This window comes from Mus musculus, chromosome 2, assembly GCF_000001635.26.
Source record: "Mus musculus strain C57BL/6J chromosome 2, GRCm38.p6 C57BL/6J".
Taxonomy (NCBI): Eukaryota; Metazoa; Chordata; class Mammalia; order Rodentia; family Muridae; genus Mus; species Mus musculus.
The window spans coordinates 120,357,320-120,374,349 of record NC_000068.7 but is presented as its reverse complement, the minus strand read 5'-3'; the positions used below and the strand labels follow the sequence as shown (position 1 = coordinate 120,374,349).

Sequence of the window (17,030 nt, the reverse complement as noted above, 5' to 3'; positions counted from 1 at the left end):
TGTTATTCTGAGAATCAATAATTCTTAGTATGTTAATGATGCAATAATTATTTAAAATGTGAGAGATACCTTTTAAAGATTTTAGTCTAGTAAACACAAGGGCTTTTTATGGTGGCCTCGCATGGGAACTCTGTGGTAGAATTCTCAGCAGTTTTGGTGAGTTGAGAATAATTGACAGTTTGTGTGAATCCTTTACAGCTGCATGCTCTCTGCGGGTGTAGAAGGGAGGAGTGTTTGCTAGGGGCTGGCCCTGTGCTCTGCTTGGGTTCACGTGTAGACCGATTCCTGCTGACTGTGTAAATGCAGAACCATATGCTGGTCTCTCCTCCTGCTGTTCATCTTTTTTCATCCTCTTTTTCTTTGTCTGCAGGCCCAGACTGATCTTGCTTCCTTGGCCTTTATACCCTTGGCTTTCCTAGACACTGCCCTGTGCTGGTGGATATCCTTCTCATTGGCTTGTTTGGTGGCCATTCATTTTCTCCCCTTGGAGATGGGCTTCCATTAATCTTTCTGTTGATTTCTCCTTGGTCTGGGAAATGGTTTATTTTATATGTGAATGACCTGAGGGCTCAGGTAAGCAGTTCCGTTTGTTTTTGTTTTGTCGTTCTTAAAATCACAGAATTTGGTTGCTAAGCACATGATAAAAATGTCTGCCCTCTCTTTTTAAAATGGACCTTGCTTTTGGGTTTGTTCTTTGTGTTAGAATCATTGGCTGCTCAGATCTTGCTCTTACTTCTAGTCTCTAGCAATTAGGAAATTCTTTGACACCCGTGAAAAGAATTTGATTCCTAAGATGTGTTTAGGAACTGTTTAAGAGGGTTGATCCTCCCTGTCTCATAACTAGGAAGGCAGGTTTCAGCCCCTGAAGGGTGAGTTTGTTCTTTTACCTGCCTATCACTCTTCAGAACAAATGTTGATCCAGTCACAAAGTGACAGCAGATAAGCAGGTTTCTATTCCTGTTCCTTAAACATCTGTGTAGTAGGGAGTTGACCTCATGGGTTCAGGTTTTTGGAATTTATCTTATATGGTATTTTAAGTTTGGTTTGTCTTCATATGTATGAACATATATGTGCAATCATGCATCATTTTCATCCTGATAGGTTGTGATGGTTGTAAAAAAGCATAATAGGAGTGGGGTGATGGTGGTTGCACATTTTTAATCCCAGCACTTGGGAGGCAGAGGCAGGCAGATTTCTGAGTTCCAGGCCAGCCTGGTCTACAGAATGAACTCCAAGACAGCCAGGGCTATACAGAGAAACCCTGTCTCAAAGAAAAAAAAAGATAATAATAAAATTATAATTTTTCAAATTTTAGTAGATTGCCATATAGCAAAAAAGACTGAAAAATCAGGTGTCTGGGTCCAGATCAGTATCTGCTAAGTACCATGATCCTTGAGTTCTGGGAGAGGGAGAATAAGGTGGGCTTAGCATCTGGGAGAGCTCTGACAGGCACAGTGAGCTCCAGCTCCCTTCATTTTTCTTAATTTTTTTTTCTCGATTTTAGTCTAAGCTGGGCATTGGTGGCACACGCCTTTAATCCCAGCACTTGGAAGGCAGAGGCAGGCGGATTTCTGAGTTCAAGGCCAGCCTGGTCTACAAAGTGAGTTCCAGGACAGCCAGGACTATACAGAGAAACCCTGTCTTGAAAAAAATCAAACAAAAAAAGATTTAAATTTTAATTGTGAGTATATGTATGCATTGTGCACATGAGTGCATTGTCTGCAGAGGCCAAAAAAGGGATGCTAGATCCCCTTGATCTGGAGTTGCCAGCTGTTGTGAGCTGCCTGATGTGAGAGCTGGGAATCCTAGCCCTGGTTGTCTGCTAGAGCACTATGTAATCCTAACTGCTGAGCCAGCTCTCCAGGCCCTTTGTAATTTATTTTTAAAATTTTATTTGTGGAGGTGGGGAATGCATGCTATAGTGCACATATGAAGGCCAGAGGATGTCTTCCTAGGAAGTTCTGTCCTTCACCTCCCCTCATAGGACTTCTGGGGATGGAACTCAGCTTGTCAGGCTGGATTGCTGGGTGGCAAGCATCTCTACAGCTGAGCCTTCTCAGCCCCAGTGCCTTCATTTTTCTGATTGCACCTCTGATACTTAGGCATGAGAGCAGCGTCATCTGTGGTACTCATCTTTTGTCTTCTTCCCATAGGAGCTCCTACTTGGGACTAAAGTTCTTAAAATGAAGCCTCTCTGCTTTGGTAGCTGAATGGCCTGGGATCCTCAGACAGTTGTTGGGTCCTCTTACGTAGCTCACAGTAGTGTGGGCAGCTGGTGTGGTGCTACTTGTGGACTGAGTATAGGACTCTAGAAAGCTGTGGGCACAATTGTGATCATGATTAGCTACAGTGGATTAGCTGGGTCGGAGGAGCACAGAAATACCCACTTAAACCAATGGTGGTGACCTACCCTGTGCATGTTACCCACTTTATCATCTCCATGGTGTCTTTCATCGTTTACAGTTTCTCTAGCAAGCCTATATTTTTCCTTGTTTCCATGTATTTTTCCTCTTACTTCTTCATTCTCTAATTTTTTGTCTTACTGAAATAATTATTTTCTTATTAAGCATGGTGAGGTTGTGGTATTTGTGAGAATAAGTGAAAATAAGAGCTGTAAGTCTCTAGGTCTGTAACTTTACAAGTATGCTCCTAGATCCTAAACCAGAGGATTAATGTACTTACCATTTTCAATGTTCAATTCCTTGACTTGCAAACACATATTCATTAGCTTAACTCAAACCATGAAGCTATTAAAACTTCGGAGGAACATTGTAAAGCTCTCTTTGTACCGACATTTCACCAATACGCTTATCTTGGCAGTGGCAGGTAAGTTTGGAATGTTTTAAATGTCACATCATGATCCTGTGGTTTCTTTTAGAACAGAAATTATTTTTATTTGTTATTTGTATGGTGTTTTGTCTGCGCATGTCTGTGCACCACATCTGTACCTGATGCAGAGCCAGAAGAGGGTATGGAATCCCCAGTAATTGGAGTTCTGTACAGTTGAGTGGTGGGTGCTAGCAACTGAACCTGGGTTCTCTGAAAAAGCAGCCAGTGCTCTTAACTGCTAAGCCACAATAGAAATTCTTAGCCTGAGCGGTCCATTGGTTGTTAGAGAAAGTCTTGTTTTCCGTTCAAGGAAAGCAGTCATAGTTCTGGTACTTTAAAATATTTATGATCTTTTTTTAAAAAAAGATTAAGAGTAGGAGAGAGGTCTCTGCCAAATGCTTTCTGTGTAAGTGTGAGGACAAATTTGGATCCCGGTCCTCATATGCAGAAGCCAGGTGTGGGGTTAGGGAGGTGGTTTAGTAGATAAAGTACTGCCATACAAACATGAAGACCTTAGTTCAGATCCCCAGGACCCATGTAAAGAGCCAGTCATGGTGGTAGTCCTAATGCTAGGAAAGTGGAAACAGGAGAGTTCCTGAAGCCCGTTGCTCAGTTAGTCTTCCCTAATTGGTCATCTGTGAGGCTATCCAATCATTGAGCTCCAATTTCAGTGAGAGATACTTCCTCAAACAGTAAGTTAGAGGAGGAAAAAATTACATTGATGATGATGATAAAAGCCATATATTCTATTAGCTATTGTTCTAATTCCTAGGGTTTCTGAAGCAGCCAGATGATAAAGACATAATGATTGCAAAACTGTATTTACAGACAATGTTAGCAATAGTATGTATTATGGGCCTTGCTGATGGTAGGTGTTTAATAAATTTATATTAAAAATAACTAAGTGATTGTAGTGTTTTGTGGTCAGGAATATGGAATTGTTTTATCCAAGATCAGTGAATCTAATTGGGGTGTAAACTGCCATTCATGTTCTGACCAGGTTTTTCATTTCCTGCTAGCGTCTATTGTGTTCATCATCTGGACGACCATGAAGTTCAGAATAGTGACTTGCCAGTCGGTAAGTTATAAACACATCCAATAGTGAGTGATCATGTTGATGATACTATAGTCCATGATTCTTAGAAGGTGTGAGAGTTTAGGGCTTGGATTCTACTCCTACATAGTCTGTGCTAGGACTGTTTGTTTGTGTGTTTGTTTATTTATTGGTCCTAGGGATTGAACCCAGGCCCTTTTGTATTCTAGGCAGGAGCTTTGCCACTAAGCCATACCCCCAATCTCTATTGATATGTTTTATATGACCATGCTTATCATAGAAGAGAATTTTGTGGATGGTACCCACAGCCTGTCATATTGCAAGCTTGCCTTAATTCAAACTCTCAGGCAGTGCTGAGCACCATGTGAGAGTGATGCAAATCGGAGTAAAGCTGTGATCTTTAAGTCCAGACAGACACTGTGGGCTGTAGGATTTCTGTGGACATAGGCAGTGCCCTCTTTTGGTCACACTGATAAACGACAAAAGACAATTATAAAATTGGCAATAGGACCAGGCACGTTGGCATACACTTTTAATCCCAGCAGGGGATTAGAAATTTAGTTTACCGGGCGTGGTGGCGTACGCCTTTAATCCCAGCACTCGGGAGGCGGAGGCAGGTGGATTTCTGAGTTCGAGGCCAGCCTGGTCTACAAAGTGAGTTCCAGGACAGCCAGGGCTATACAGAGAAACCCTGTCTCAAAAAAAAGAAAAAAGAAAAAAAAAAAAAAGAAAAAAAGAAATTTAGCTTAAACTGGGTGTCATGGTGCATACCTTTATTTTCAGCACTTAGGATTCAGAGACAGGCAGATATATGAGTTAGAGACCAGCCTGGTTCCTCATATATATTATAATTTAAAAATTAGCATCCAAATGTTGCTTTCCCTGAGGATTCTGGGAGCTGTGCATCTTGACAGGTACTCTGTGCAGTGTGTTGGCACCTTTGCTCTAGCCACAGTAAGTATGACAAAGTAAGAAACTACTTTTTTCCCAAGTTGATAGTCCCGGTACTTGCCTGGTGTCTAGCACAGTAGCCTTTGGTAAACACAGCTTCAGTGTATAAATAAGGGTTGCGAACAGTGATAGTCTACATACGGTGGTGTGCATTTCCCTCTTTTGCAGGACTGGCGAGAGCTGTGGGTAGATGATGCCATTTGGAGATTGCTGTTTTCCATGATCCTCTTTGTCATCATGATTCTTTGGCGGCCATCAGCAAATAACCAGAGGTACTTGGACTCTTTTGCTTTATCCTGCTGCCAGAATGACCCCTGTCAGATAGGGGTGGCCTATGAGGGAAGCTGTCAGGACTGTGTTGCATAGTGGAGATGGGTAGACACACTTCTTCGCGTCTTCTGTTACCTTGCTTTGTAGTTCTTGAAAGGAGCAGTAGGCACAAGACATCCCAAGACCAAGTTCTCAGAACAAAGGAGATTTATTTGCCCCAGAGGGACACAGGGCAGGGAATAAGAGACAAAGACAGAAGATGGGGCGGGGAGGGGTGGGGGTCGGAGAAGGATAAGGGAACAAAGGAGAAAGGAACAAGGATATTTTTCCTGGAGGACTGCGCCTGTATAGAGAAGAGACAGGTGTGGCTCATAGGAAAATAGTAGTATATAAAGGTCAAAGAGGAAACCCCATGTTAGGATGTTTTTGGTTTTTTTTTTTTTTTTTTTTTGATTGGACAGATTAATTAGGGTAGCCACAAGGGAGCTTTTGATTGCTGGACTTCAGTACTTTGATAGCCAGACCTTGGTAGTTAGCTTCAGGAGGAGGAAGTAGCCAAATAAGGGACTAGAACTTGGTTACTAGCAGTAGGAATGCAGTCTAACGGTGTTATTAAGGAAGAGGGAAGGCCAGCCAGAGCCATGTTTGTCATGCTCTGGCCTACTAGAGCTCTTCAGGTCTGGCATCCTGTCTCTCTTATGTCTGTGAGCCTTAGTTTCCTGTTTTGTAGTTACTTAGGTCTGTTTCAACTCTGACAGCATCTTAGACTACAAATGATTGGTTTAGGTAAATACAAGAGAAAATAGTTGAGAATCTCTCTGTAGGCCTTGTCTAGCTTATGGTGATGATGGGGTGAGATGAAAGTCTGTTACTGTCTCTGGAGTTCAGGTCATCATTTAATGGTATTTGTTTAGTGCAGGAAAATTCTGGCTAGGAGCTGCCCCGTCCTCATCAGCACCCACACCTGTGTTCCCGTTCTTTCCCCCCCTCTCATATTTAGATGATTAAGAGCTTATGTTAAACCACATAACCCAAAAGGGGGAGAGTTAAAAACTTAATAATCAGATATGCAAATAAAAACTGGGAAAGAAAACAAGTGAAAGTAGCTTTGCTGTGTTTTTAAAGTACGCTCTTACTGTGTTCACTCAGAAAAAAAAGTGAAGTAATAGAGAAAATAAAAGGAAGCTGAAAAAATACTGGTAGGGAGGAATGTATAGCTTTGGGGGCCTCTATTATATCTGTCCTTAGTTTGTTACTCATTAGCTCTAATTAGGTTTAAAGGTTTCCTTTCCTTTGTCTTTAAAGGTTTCCGCATTACTGTCTTGCTTTCTTTTCCCAACATTGCCTGCATTCTTTATAACTTCATGTTAATTGCTTAGTTATGCTAATGGTGTTAAATATAAGAAGAATTAAACCTAATATAGGGTATAATAATGCCCTGTATATCGATGATGTACTCCAATATCCCCTTGTCCTGTTCCTCCCCACCCTGTTGTGTGACAGAATTTTTCCTTGGAAAACACATCTACCCACCCCAGATAGGAAGCAACAGACCAAAGTACAGATGCTACAAAACCACTTTGGTGAACCAATGAGTTTTATTGGGGTTATTTACAAGAATCTGAGTGAAGGGTTACAGAACCCTTACTTACAGAAGCAGAAATGATTCAAAGACAGCTGTATCACCAAAGCCACCCAGCATGGGTGGCAGCTCACAAAGCTGGGGACCTGGAGCACACTGCACAGCCTGCAGGTAGCTCCACGGGTTGAAGAGTGTCCTTTCCATGTGGTTCAGTTGCTCTAACCCTCTTCTAGGCAGCTGGTCTGGTCTCAGAATCTTTGTCCCTTACCTTATCTGAGAGTCTTCTTTTGTAGCTTGGCTGAATCTTTTTTGCAGCTCAGCTTTCAATATCTGAGCGGGACTCTAAGGTTTTATTGCTTACTTTGGCAGGAAGGGTTTTAGTGAATCTGATTGGTTTCAGGAACTTGTAGAAGCTATTCTGTGTTGTTTCCTTCCTGTTTAAGGAACTTCCCTACAGAATAGAATGTTTCACTCTTTGAGGAAACTATTAAACAACACCCCGCACACTGTTTCCTTCATTCCACAGCTTTCTAAATTATATGTATTTTATTCATTTATTAGTTAATATCTGCTCTATCATTCCATACCCCAAACAAACACCCAAATATGACCCTGCACTAGCAAAGAACTCTTCTACTTTTACCAGAGAAAGTCAAGCTCCAGAGTGTGGAAGAAGAGCCCAGAGAAGATTGGGCCAGTCTCCTGCTCACTGCAAACTTACTGCTTATTGCAAGCCTGCCATCTTTCACAGGTTTAGTAATTTACTAGATAGACAAACAAAGGTCAGTGCAGAGAGTAGGCTCTTGTTTGCTGTTTATTTCAAAGAAAGAATAAAAGCTATCATAAGCCAAGAAAAGAGAGTCAGAGTGCTGAGTCTGGAGGGAACCACACCAAAGCTTCTAGTTGTGTCTGCAGTGTCCCCGGCAGTACTGCTTTCCTGTGGTCAAATACATCACTGCCAAGTCTTGCCAGCTTCGGAAACCTGAACCCAGATTTTCTGTTGGGATTCAATTACATACAGCGGTGTGGCTGACCTTACACTTAACATCCTTCCTGGTAGTCAGGATAATACCTTTAGTTTCCATTTCCTAGATAGGTCAGAAGTAACATGGATATTAGTTCTCATATGACATGGCCTGCAACCCACTTTTACAGACCACACTCTTTAGAGCCTAGAGGAAACACACCTTTAAAACCAGCACTCAAGAGGTAGGGACATGCAGATCTCTGAGTTTGAGGTCAGCCTGGTCTACAGTGTAAGTTCCAGTTATAGCCAGGGCTACACAGACAAACCCTGTTTTGAAAAAAAACAAAACAAAAATAAGGGCCTTCTGAAGGCATGGAGATGACAGACACAGAAGTACCATGAATATACCTAGCATATAACAACCAGGTTGTGGTAGGGATATCTTTAAATAAGAAACTAATCTGTCTTCTAAAACCATTGCAGTCCCAGGTCCATGGAGAGGACCCATTAGTAAAGACTCCTGTTACCACTGTGCCTGACAACCTGAGCTCAGTTCCCATGATTCATAAGATGTGACTCCTGTACTTTGTCCTCTGACCTTCATGTGTTACTACACTTTACCTGCACACGCACACACATACACACAAATGAATGAAAAACCATTATATAATGTTTTCATAGTTTTTGATGCTGTAACTCATTTAACCCTTTATGAGACTTGATAATTAAAAGATAATTGTGCATACTCTGTAGTATAAAAATAATGTGGCTACTAGTAAACCCATTTCTTCCTTAGGCAGCCTTTTGGCATAATTGTTACACCTTAAGGACTCTTTAACTCACCTCTAGTCGCATTGGTTATCAAAATCTATGTTATAATTAGATTTTGTAGTATCTTGTATTAAACTATGGTTATGCTAGATTTAAGGTAGTTGCTCTCCTTTTTGGGTGGTAGTACTACGGGTTGAACCTAGAGCCTTATGTAGTCTTCCTTGGCGATAATCTCTGCTTTACTTTTCATTCTTAAATTGTTATGTGGGCTTGACCTTATTTGTTAACATTAAGTAGTGTCTGTGAGAGGAGACCTCTGTCTTACTCTGACTTCAGATGCTTTTCAAACACCAGCTGTGATCTTTACCAGTTAAGTTAGCCACGAGAGATTTGAAACAAATGAAAATGTTATTGTAGATAACAATAAAGTGTGAAGTGCCGAGTGAGGTCAAGCCTTCTGGGGCAGCCAAGTCCCATGGCAGTACTGAGGGGAAGGTATCCACGGGAAGGTTGACTAGGCCTTAGCCATCTCATGTGCAGACTGAGATTTTTTTTTTTTTTTTTTTAATAGGATGTTCAAGTAGGCTTCATTTTAGGGATTTAGGTATGGATCATTATAGGAACATCCACCAACTCAATCCAAAACAAAAAACAAACAAACAAACAAACAAACAAAAAAAACACTGAAAAAAAAACACTGAATAAAAAAAACCCATTATCATCTTATTGGATGCTGAAAAACCCTACACAACTTCTTGTTAAATGTCCTCCAGAGTAGAAGGATACAAGATACATTCCCAAGCATAATAAAAGCAATAAACACCAAGCCAATTGACAGCATCAAATCAATAAGCAACAGGATACATAAAGGGGGTCAAGGGAATGCAAATGGGAAAGAAGAAGTCAAAGGAGAGTATCTGTAAGTGATGCCAGAGGGTCTACCATGCTGGTCTCTTTATAACCACTGCTAATTTTTTTTTTTTAATTTATTACGTATTTTCCTCAATGACATTTCCAATGCTATCCCAAAAGTCCCCCAACCCCCCCCCCCCACTTCCCTAGCCACCCATTCCCATTTTTTTGGCCCTGGCGTTCCCCTGTACTGGGGCATATAAAGTTTGTGTGTCCGATGGGCCTCTCTTTCCAGTGATGGCCGACTAGGCCATCTTTTGATACATATGTAGCTAGAATCAAGAGCTCTGGAGTACTGGTTAGTTCATAATGTTGCACCTACAGGGTTGCAGATCTCTTTAGCTCCTTGGATACTTACTTTAGCTCCTCCATTGGGGGCCCTGTGATCCATCCAATAGCTGACTGTGAGCATCCACTTATGTGTTTGCTAGGCCCCTGCCTAGTCTCACAAGAGACAGCTATATCTGGGTCCTTTCAGCAAAATCTTGCTAGTGTATGCAGTGGTGTCAGTGTTTGGAAGCTGATTATGGGGTGAATCCCTAGATAAGGCAGTCTCTAGATGGTCCATCCTTTTGTCTCAGCTCCAAACTTTGTCTCTATAACTCCTTCCATGGGTGTTTTGTTCCCAATTCTAAGAAGGGGTACAGTGTCCACACTTTGGTCTTCATTCTTCTAGAGTTTCATGCATTTGGCAAATTGTATCTTATATCTTGGGTATACTAAGTTTTGGGCTAATATCCACTTATCAGTGAGTACATATTGTGTGAGTTCCTTTGTGACTGAGTTACCTCGCTCAGGATGATGCCCTGCAGGTCCATCCATTTGCCTAGGAATTTCATAAATTCATTTTTTTTAATAGCTGAGTAGTACTCCATTGTGTAAATGTACCACATTTTCTGTATCCATTCCTCTGTTGAGGGGCATCTGGGTTCTTTCCAGCTTCTGGCTATTATAAATAAGGCTGCTATGAACATAGTGGAGCATGTGTCCTCAGACTGAGATTTTAAAATACCTACAGCATTTAAAGTTAGGCCTTGGCTTTTGGTTTTTGGTTGTTGTTTGGTTGGTTTTTTTTTTTTTTTAACTCGAAGGCCACAGTTTTAAATTAGAGTTATTTTCTTTTGTGTGATATTTGTCTTTGAAATATATCAGGTGTTGTTTTAAGTACTTCATAGTGAGTTGATTTTGTGGAGGTTTTTATTGTTTAATAAAAGACAGGGTCTGTGTCATCCAGACTAGACTGGCTTTGAACTCGTATTCAGCCTCCGCCTCCGCCGCCTCCCTCTTGCTGGGTCACAACTGGGCCGCTCACCCTGCTTGACTCTACTTCTTGGAAAATACTACGGAGTGTTCTGACTGTTGTTCTCTTGTCTCCATTTGTACATGAGGACATTAAGTAACTTGTCTAAAGTCACAGTAGTGTGTGGCCCGAGCTGTCCTGCTACTCGGCTGGTGATACAGGCATTTAAGGACTTCGTGAAAGGGAGGAAGCATTGCAATTGCACTTCCAACAGAAGTTCTGTGATGTTCCAAGAGAGACTGCTCCCTTGTGGACTCCTTCTGTTCCTGTTTTGTCAGGTTTGCCTTCTCACCGTTGTCAGAGGAAGATGAGGAGGATGAGCAGAAGGAGCCGATGCTGAAGGAAAGCTTTGGTGAGCTTTGAAGAAAACTCACTGTTCTGATTTGTGCTTCTAGTATTTTTTTTCCAAGAAAATAATTTTAAAAGAAAAAAAAACCCCAAAAACCATGAGTTAATCTGTTTGGTAAAGTTAGGATGAGGAGAGAATAGCAAGGTTTAAAGATGAACCATAGCTGGACCGTTTGATCCTTTAATACCTTTAATCCCAGCACTCGGGAGGCAGAGGCAGGTGGATTTCTGAGTTCGAGGCCAGCCTGGTCTACAGAGTGAGTTCCAGGACAGCCAGGGTTACACAGAAAAACCCTGTCTCGGAAAACAAAACAAAACTTCAGACAGTAAGCTTAAATCTCTGAATATGTTTTTGCTTTTGTTGCCAGTGTGAGGAGAGTTCACCAATCTATGAGGGGATTGTTGTTTTTTCTTTCCTTTTGCAGAAGGAATGAAAATGAGAAGTACCAAGCAGGAACCAAATGGGACTAGTAAAGTAAACAAAGCAGTAAGTGGGCGCTTCCCTTCCTTCCTGGTCTTGGCCTGGGCTGCGGCCCACAGTGGAACCTAGCATGGCAGTGAATTAGGCCTGAATGATGATTTTAGTAATACTACATTTCTGTGTTCCTGCACATGGATGTGAGTGGAGTAGGCTATGTGCTGTGCCTGTGTGCAGGTCAGGCGACAACTTTCAAGAGTTGACTCTCCGCTTGCCACCATGTGAGTTCTAGGGATTGAATCCAGATCTTCCAGCTTGGCAGCAGCCCCCTTGCTGCCCTGCATTTACCTTTACCACACCTGTACTTACCCAAAGCAGTTACTGTAATCACTAGCAAGACTCTAATGACACTTTTCACAATCTTTTTAAAAAGCGACTGCAGTATTTGTAAGAACCCACAAAAGTAAAAGTAAAACACCTAAGTAGTTGAAGTGTTCTTGAGAAAAAGAACAAAGCAAAAGACATCACACTAATTTGGCTTCAAAATGTGGCACAGTGGGACTGAGGAGGCGGCTTTCCTCTGTGGGTAAAGCATCTCTGTGTAAGCATATAAGGGCCTGAGTACAGATACCCAGGCCCAGCATCAAATGCCCCAGGTACCATGTGTAACCAAGATTTGGGAGGTAGAGAAAGGAACATCCTTAGTGTTTGCTGGTCAGCCCATCTAGATAATAAGAGTTCTCCAGAGTCAGTGAGAAAACTTGTCTCAGAAAGTAAGGTGGGTGTAAGATGGCTCAGTGATTAAACACTTGTGCTGCCAAGCCTAATGGCCTGAGTTTTAGTAGAGAACTGGCTCCCCTAGATTTTTCACACAACTATAAATGAATAAATAAATTTTTTAAAAGGAAGTGAAGAATGATTGAGAAAGGCAAATGCTTATATCTAGCCTGAGTGCACATATACTCGTACATACCTGCATGTAATGAACACATAGATACTTATATGTACACAAAGTATTCCACAGAGAGCTAGAGCCACAGTTCACAGTAGAGGATGCCCAACATGAGTCTCAGGTATAAATCACAGCATAACTAAATCCAACCTCTAGAGCCATTGTAATCAACTGTGAACCAGCTGGACATAGTAGAGAGCCCAAAGGGTAAACTTACATACTTCTGGTCACCTGAATTTTGACAGAGGTACTAAGGTCACATAATAGGAAAAGGAAAGTTTTTTGTTTTCCAATCAGTAGTGTTGAAGAAACTGGATTTCTATTCAAAATGAGTTAGAGGCTGTAGGACTATAGTTCAATTGTAGAATACCAGCCTCACATGAATGAGGCCCTAGGTTCAATCCCTAGTACTGTAAGTAGGGTGATTGTAGGGGTTGCTGATTAAGGTCTTAAATGTAAGGCCTGAAACTGTAAAACTCAGAGAAGAAAACCAGAGAGACACTGCATCATACTGTTCTGCATAGAGCTTTTAAAATTTGTATCAAGCAGTCCAGGCCTCAGTCAACAATAAGAGTCATCATACAGAGTTGCCTCAAACCAAAAAGGTGCTGTATGGCAGAGCAGTCAGCAGGAGTGAGTAGACAACTACCTCATGAGAAAAAACATGGCTAATATGTATAAGGAACTCAAAATAAGTCAGTAGCAGAAAAACATGCTGATTCAAAAGGGGTCTTCAATAGAAATCCTCACAGGACGTCATTACAAATGTAATGTATTTTAAAAATGCTCACCACAGATAATCAAGAAATGCAAAATAAATCCACAATGAGGTGTCTGTCCCCTCTGTACCCTGCTCAGTATGGGTTAGTGAGAAATCAAAGTGAAGCTGCTTATTCTGTTACCCCGTAATCCTGATATTGGGCATGCAAGTCTGTGTGTGGAAAAGATGCCTGCATTTCCAGGCCAACTGTTGCAGCCTCAATAGCAAAGATACTTCAGTTAAATTTTACTCAATGACCTGGGTATGATTGAGCCTTTAATTCCAGCACACAGGAATCAGAGGCAGGCAAATCTCTCAGTTAAAGGCCAGCTAGCCAGGGTTACACAGAGAAACCCCATGTTTAAAATCCTGACATTTTTAGGAACTGGTAAACTAGGAGACAGTTTCTTAAATATGCCAAGCCCAGAAAAACAATTGTTGCATGATCTCTTATTTGTGAACTGTAGTAATGTTGAAGTCACAGGAAAAGACTAAGTGGTAGTTAGGATGGGGGCTTGTAGGCATAATGTTACTGTGCACTGTGTAAAGATCATCCGTGTGTTATTCAAACATTGAGTTCTGAGAATCTCCTGTCTCAATGTTGGGTAAACATTGCTCTCCAATTATTCCCTGTGATTGGTCAATAAAGAGCTGAGCATCCAATGACTGATCAGGGAAGAGAAATGGCTGGACTTTCTCCCAGCCAGGGGAGAGGACAGGAAGGGAGATGGTCCAGGAGACATCATGAGAAAACAAGTGGAACAGAAAAAGCTATAGAATGCAAATATCTCAGGAATTATTAGAAGATTCAGATAGATTAATACTGGTCCGTTGTTGGGCCTTAAAGCTGTTAAATGAATAAAACAGTCCAGTCTCCATTATTTGGGAACTAGCCAGGTTAAGAGAACACTGTAACATTTATAAATTAACACTAATGGGATACTAGGGAGATGTTAGCCAAAGGTATTTGAAGAAGAGAGTTGAATAGAATTTTCTGTCAGCCTCATTTGTTATGTATGTGTGCTATGGAGGATAACGAAAGGCTGCTAAAAGAATAAAGGTCTTAGGAGTTCAGATCTATTCTCGAGACAAATTATTTATTGGTATGTTTTAGTAATAGCTGATATGTATATGTTCCCAGCAGGAAGATGATTTGAAATGGGTAGAAGAAAATGTCCCTTCTTCTGTGACTGATGTGTAAGTTTTTGAATTATTACCTTAAGAATCCTGTTTCGGTGTTAGTATTACTTTATTATTGTTTTCAGTGGGAAACTGAGGAGAAGTGTGGTGAGAATATGAAGTATCAAGGAATGGTTAAAATATTAGGAGCAACATAAAACCAAAAATAATTAGGACTACTCACTTGCATGATATTTCTGTTTAGAATGATTTAGCTCTAGGTCAGTCTAAAGTCCATTGGCTAGTTCTTTTTAAATTTCTGAATTCCTTCCTGGATCTTTAATGTTAATGAGACATTGACCCCGCCACTCTGTGGGGTATGTTTTACTCTTTCTTTATAACTTGAATAATTCTGATTATTTTTTAATTTGTTTGTATCTTAAAAGAGATACAAATCTTAGCTAAGTTGTAAAAAAGCTTTAAGTTTCGCTCGTTATCTATTGTCCTTCATGAACAGTTTGTGACCTTATTTAATATCATGTTTCTCTGCAGAGCACTTCCGGCCTTGCTGGACTCAGACGAGGTTAGTGATCAAATCATGGACTTTATCTCATTTGATCTGGTAACTAAATAGCCACTCATGAATTCCCCATTGACGAAGAATCTTGACTGCCCAACAACTGACCAGTGTGGACTGGTTTGGCTGAAAAAGACAGGAATGGGCATACAAAGATTCCTTTCTGTATATCTTTGTGTACATAGTCTCTTTTCCAGAGTTACATGGTCAGACTTACAAATTAGAAGTTATGAATTAGAAGTTAGTAACAAACTAGGTGTGGTGACGCATGCCTTTAATCCCAGAGGCAGACAGATCTCTGAGTTTGAGACCATCCTGGTCTACAGAGTGAGTCTAAGACAGCCAGGGCTACACAGAAAAACCTTGTCTTGAAAAAAAAACAAACAAAAAAAGTTGGGAAACAGACACTGAACTCTGTACTTTGTAGTTATTTTGTCTTTAAGAAATTCAACTGTATCCTACTCTAATCTTGGAAAGCTAGGAATAGGGTTGAGAAAGGACTACAGTAAATCAGAACAAAGTTATTGCAAGTTATCTGTTACTAAATTTAGCACTTCTGTGCTTCTGTTCTGTAAAATGGTATTATAATTAGTATCTCTAATATTTATGATGATTTAAATCTGTTTTTACCCCCTTTAAATTTTGGTTTTTAAATTTTACTTTTGTGTGTGGGTGTTTTGCCTGCATGTGTGTTTTCACCACTTGTATATCTGGTGCCCTCAGAATCCAGAAGAAGATATTGGATCCCCTAGAACTGGAGTTACAAGTGGTTGTTAGTCAGCACGTGGGTGCTGGGAATTGAATCAGGTCTTCTGAAAGAGCTGCCAGTTCTCTTCCTGCTGAACCTTTTGACTAAGTTTTTAGTCTTACTGTGGCTCCATATAGTCCATTGAGAAGCATTCACATGTTGTCTTATTGTTGCCTAGGCTTATGGAACTGACTATAACATCTTTTGAATGTGTTAGGGTGTTCTGATCATTGTAACAAAGTGTCTTAGGAACATTTTACCAGATTCTGACTCTTTGTTGATTTCTCACTGGCCTGCTTTATGGCACTATAAAAAATGTCAAATCCTAAAATGTTAAGTCCATTAAAACAGTGAAAACTGTACCTTTCCAATCTGAATTGCTCTACCCCACACTTTGATTTCTGGGTTCCTTTTTTTTTTTTTTTAAATTAAAAAAAATTTTTTATTATACCTTTTTTTATTAGGTATTTTCTTTATTTACCTTTCAAATCTTATCTCCTTTCCTAGTTTCCCCTCCGAAAATCCCCTGTCCCCTCCTTCCTCCCGCTGCTTCCCAACCCATCCACCACTCCCACTTCCTAGCCCTGGCATTTCCCTATACTAGGGACCAAGGGCACAACCTGCATAGGACCAGGGGTCTCTCCTCCCATTGATGACCGACTAGGCCATCCTCTGCTGCATATGCAGCAAGAGCCACCAGTCCCACCATGTGTTTTCTTTGATTGGTGGTTTAGTCCCAGGAAGCTCTGAGAATACTGGTTAGTTCATATTGTTGTTCCTCTTATAGGGTTGCAGACCTCTTCAGCTCTAGCTCCTCCATTGGGGACCCTGTGCTCAGTCCAGTGGATGACTGTGAACATCCACTTCTATATTTGTCAGGCACTGGCAGAGCTGCTCAGTAGACAGCTATATCAGGCTCCTGTTAGCAAAGCTCTTGTTGGCATCCACAATAGTGTCTGGTTTTGGTGGCTGTTTATGGGATGGATCCCCAGGTGGGGCAGTCTCTGGCTGGGTTCCATTCTTAAGATACCTGGGTCTCTCTTGAGGTCTTCCTCTGCTTCGTGTTTGCCATCAGTGGCCTCCTTAGGCCTCAGCTCTCTAGCTGCACTGTGTTCCATGGGCTACCACGTGTGGCATTCGTGGTTACTGCAGTGCTTTGGGACATTGGTTTCACCCTTCAACATTTGCCTGTGTGGAAATACTGCAAGTAAACATAATGGCTACCATGGTGCGCTTTATGTGGTAAGAAACACAAAATTTAGCATCCTTACGTTTTTTGTTTTTCTTTTTCTTTTTCAAGACAGGGTTTCTCTGTGTAGCCTCGGCTGTCCTGGAACTCACTTATAAAGTGAGACCAAGCTGGGCTCAAAAGTTAAGGATGCACCTGTCCCTGCCCATTAAGGGCTGGGATTAAAAGTGTGCACCAGTATGCCCGCAACGTTGCCATTTTATTTTTAATTTTATTTATTCAT

The 17,030-nt window shown here is 41.1% G+C and overlaps 1 protein-coding gene across 7 annotated transcripts in view; it reads left to right on the top strand.

Moving 5' to 3' along the window:
* Positions 1-17,030, top strand: part of Tmem87a (transmembrane protein 87A) — a 48,846-nt gene that overhangs the window by 29,805 nt on the left and 2,011 nt on the right. For 3 of the 7 annotated variants that reach the window (NM_173734.3, XM_011239411.2, XM_011239409.1), the window contains 7 exons: positions 2,718-2,826; positions 3,849-3,907; positions 5,003-5,106; positions 10,915-10,988; positions 11,410-11,471; positions 14,256-14,311; positions 14,786-14,816. In NM_173734.3, the coding sequence (NP_776095.2) occupies positions 2,718-2,826; positions 3,849-3,907; positions 5,003-5,106; positions 10,915-10,988; positions 11,410-11,471; positions 14,256-14,311; positions 14,786-14,816 (495 nt within the window). Of the gene's footprint in view, positions 1-370; positions 440-2,717; positions 2,827-3,848; positions 3,908-5,002; positions 5,107-10,914; positions 10,989-11,409; positions 11,472-14,255; positions 14,312-14,785; positions 14,823-17,030 lie in introns of those variants that run through there. The other 4 variants (NM_001110497.1, NM_001110496.1, XM_006499077.2 and 1 more) reach the window with 4 other exon arrangements.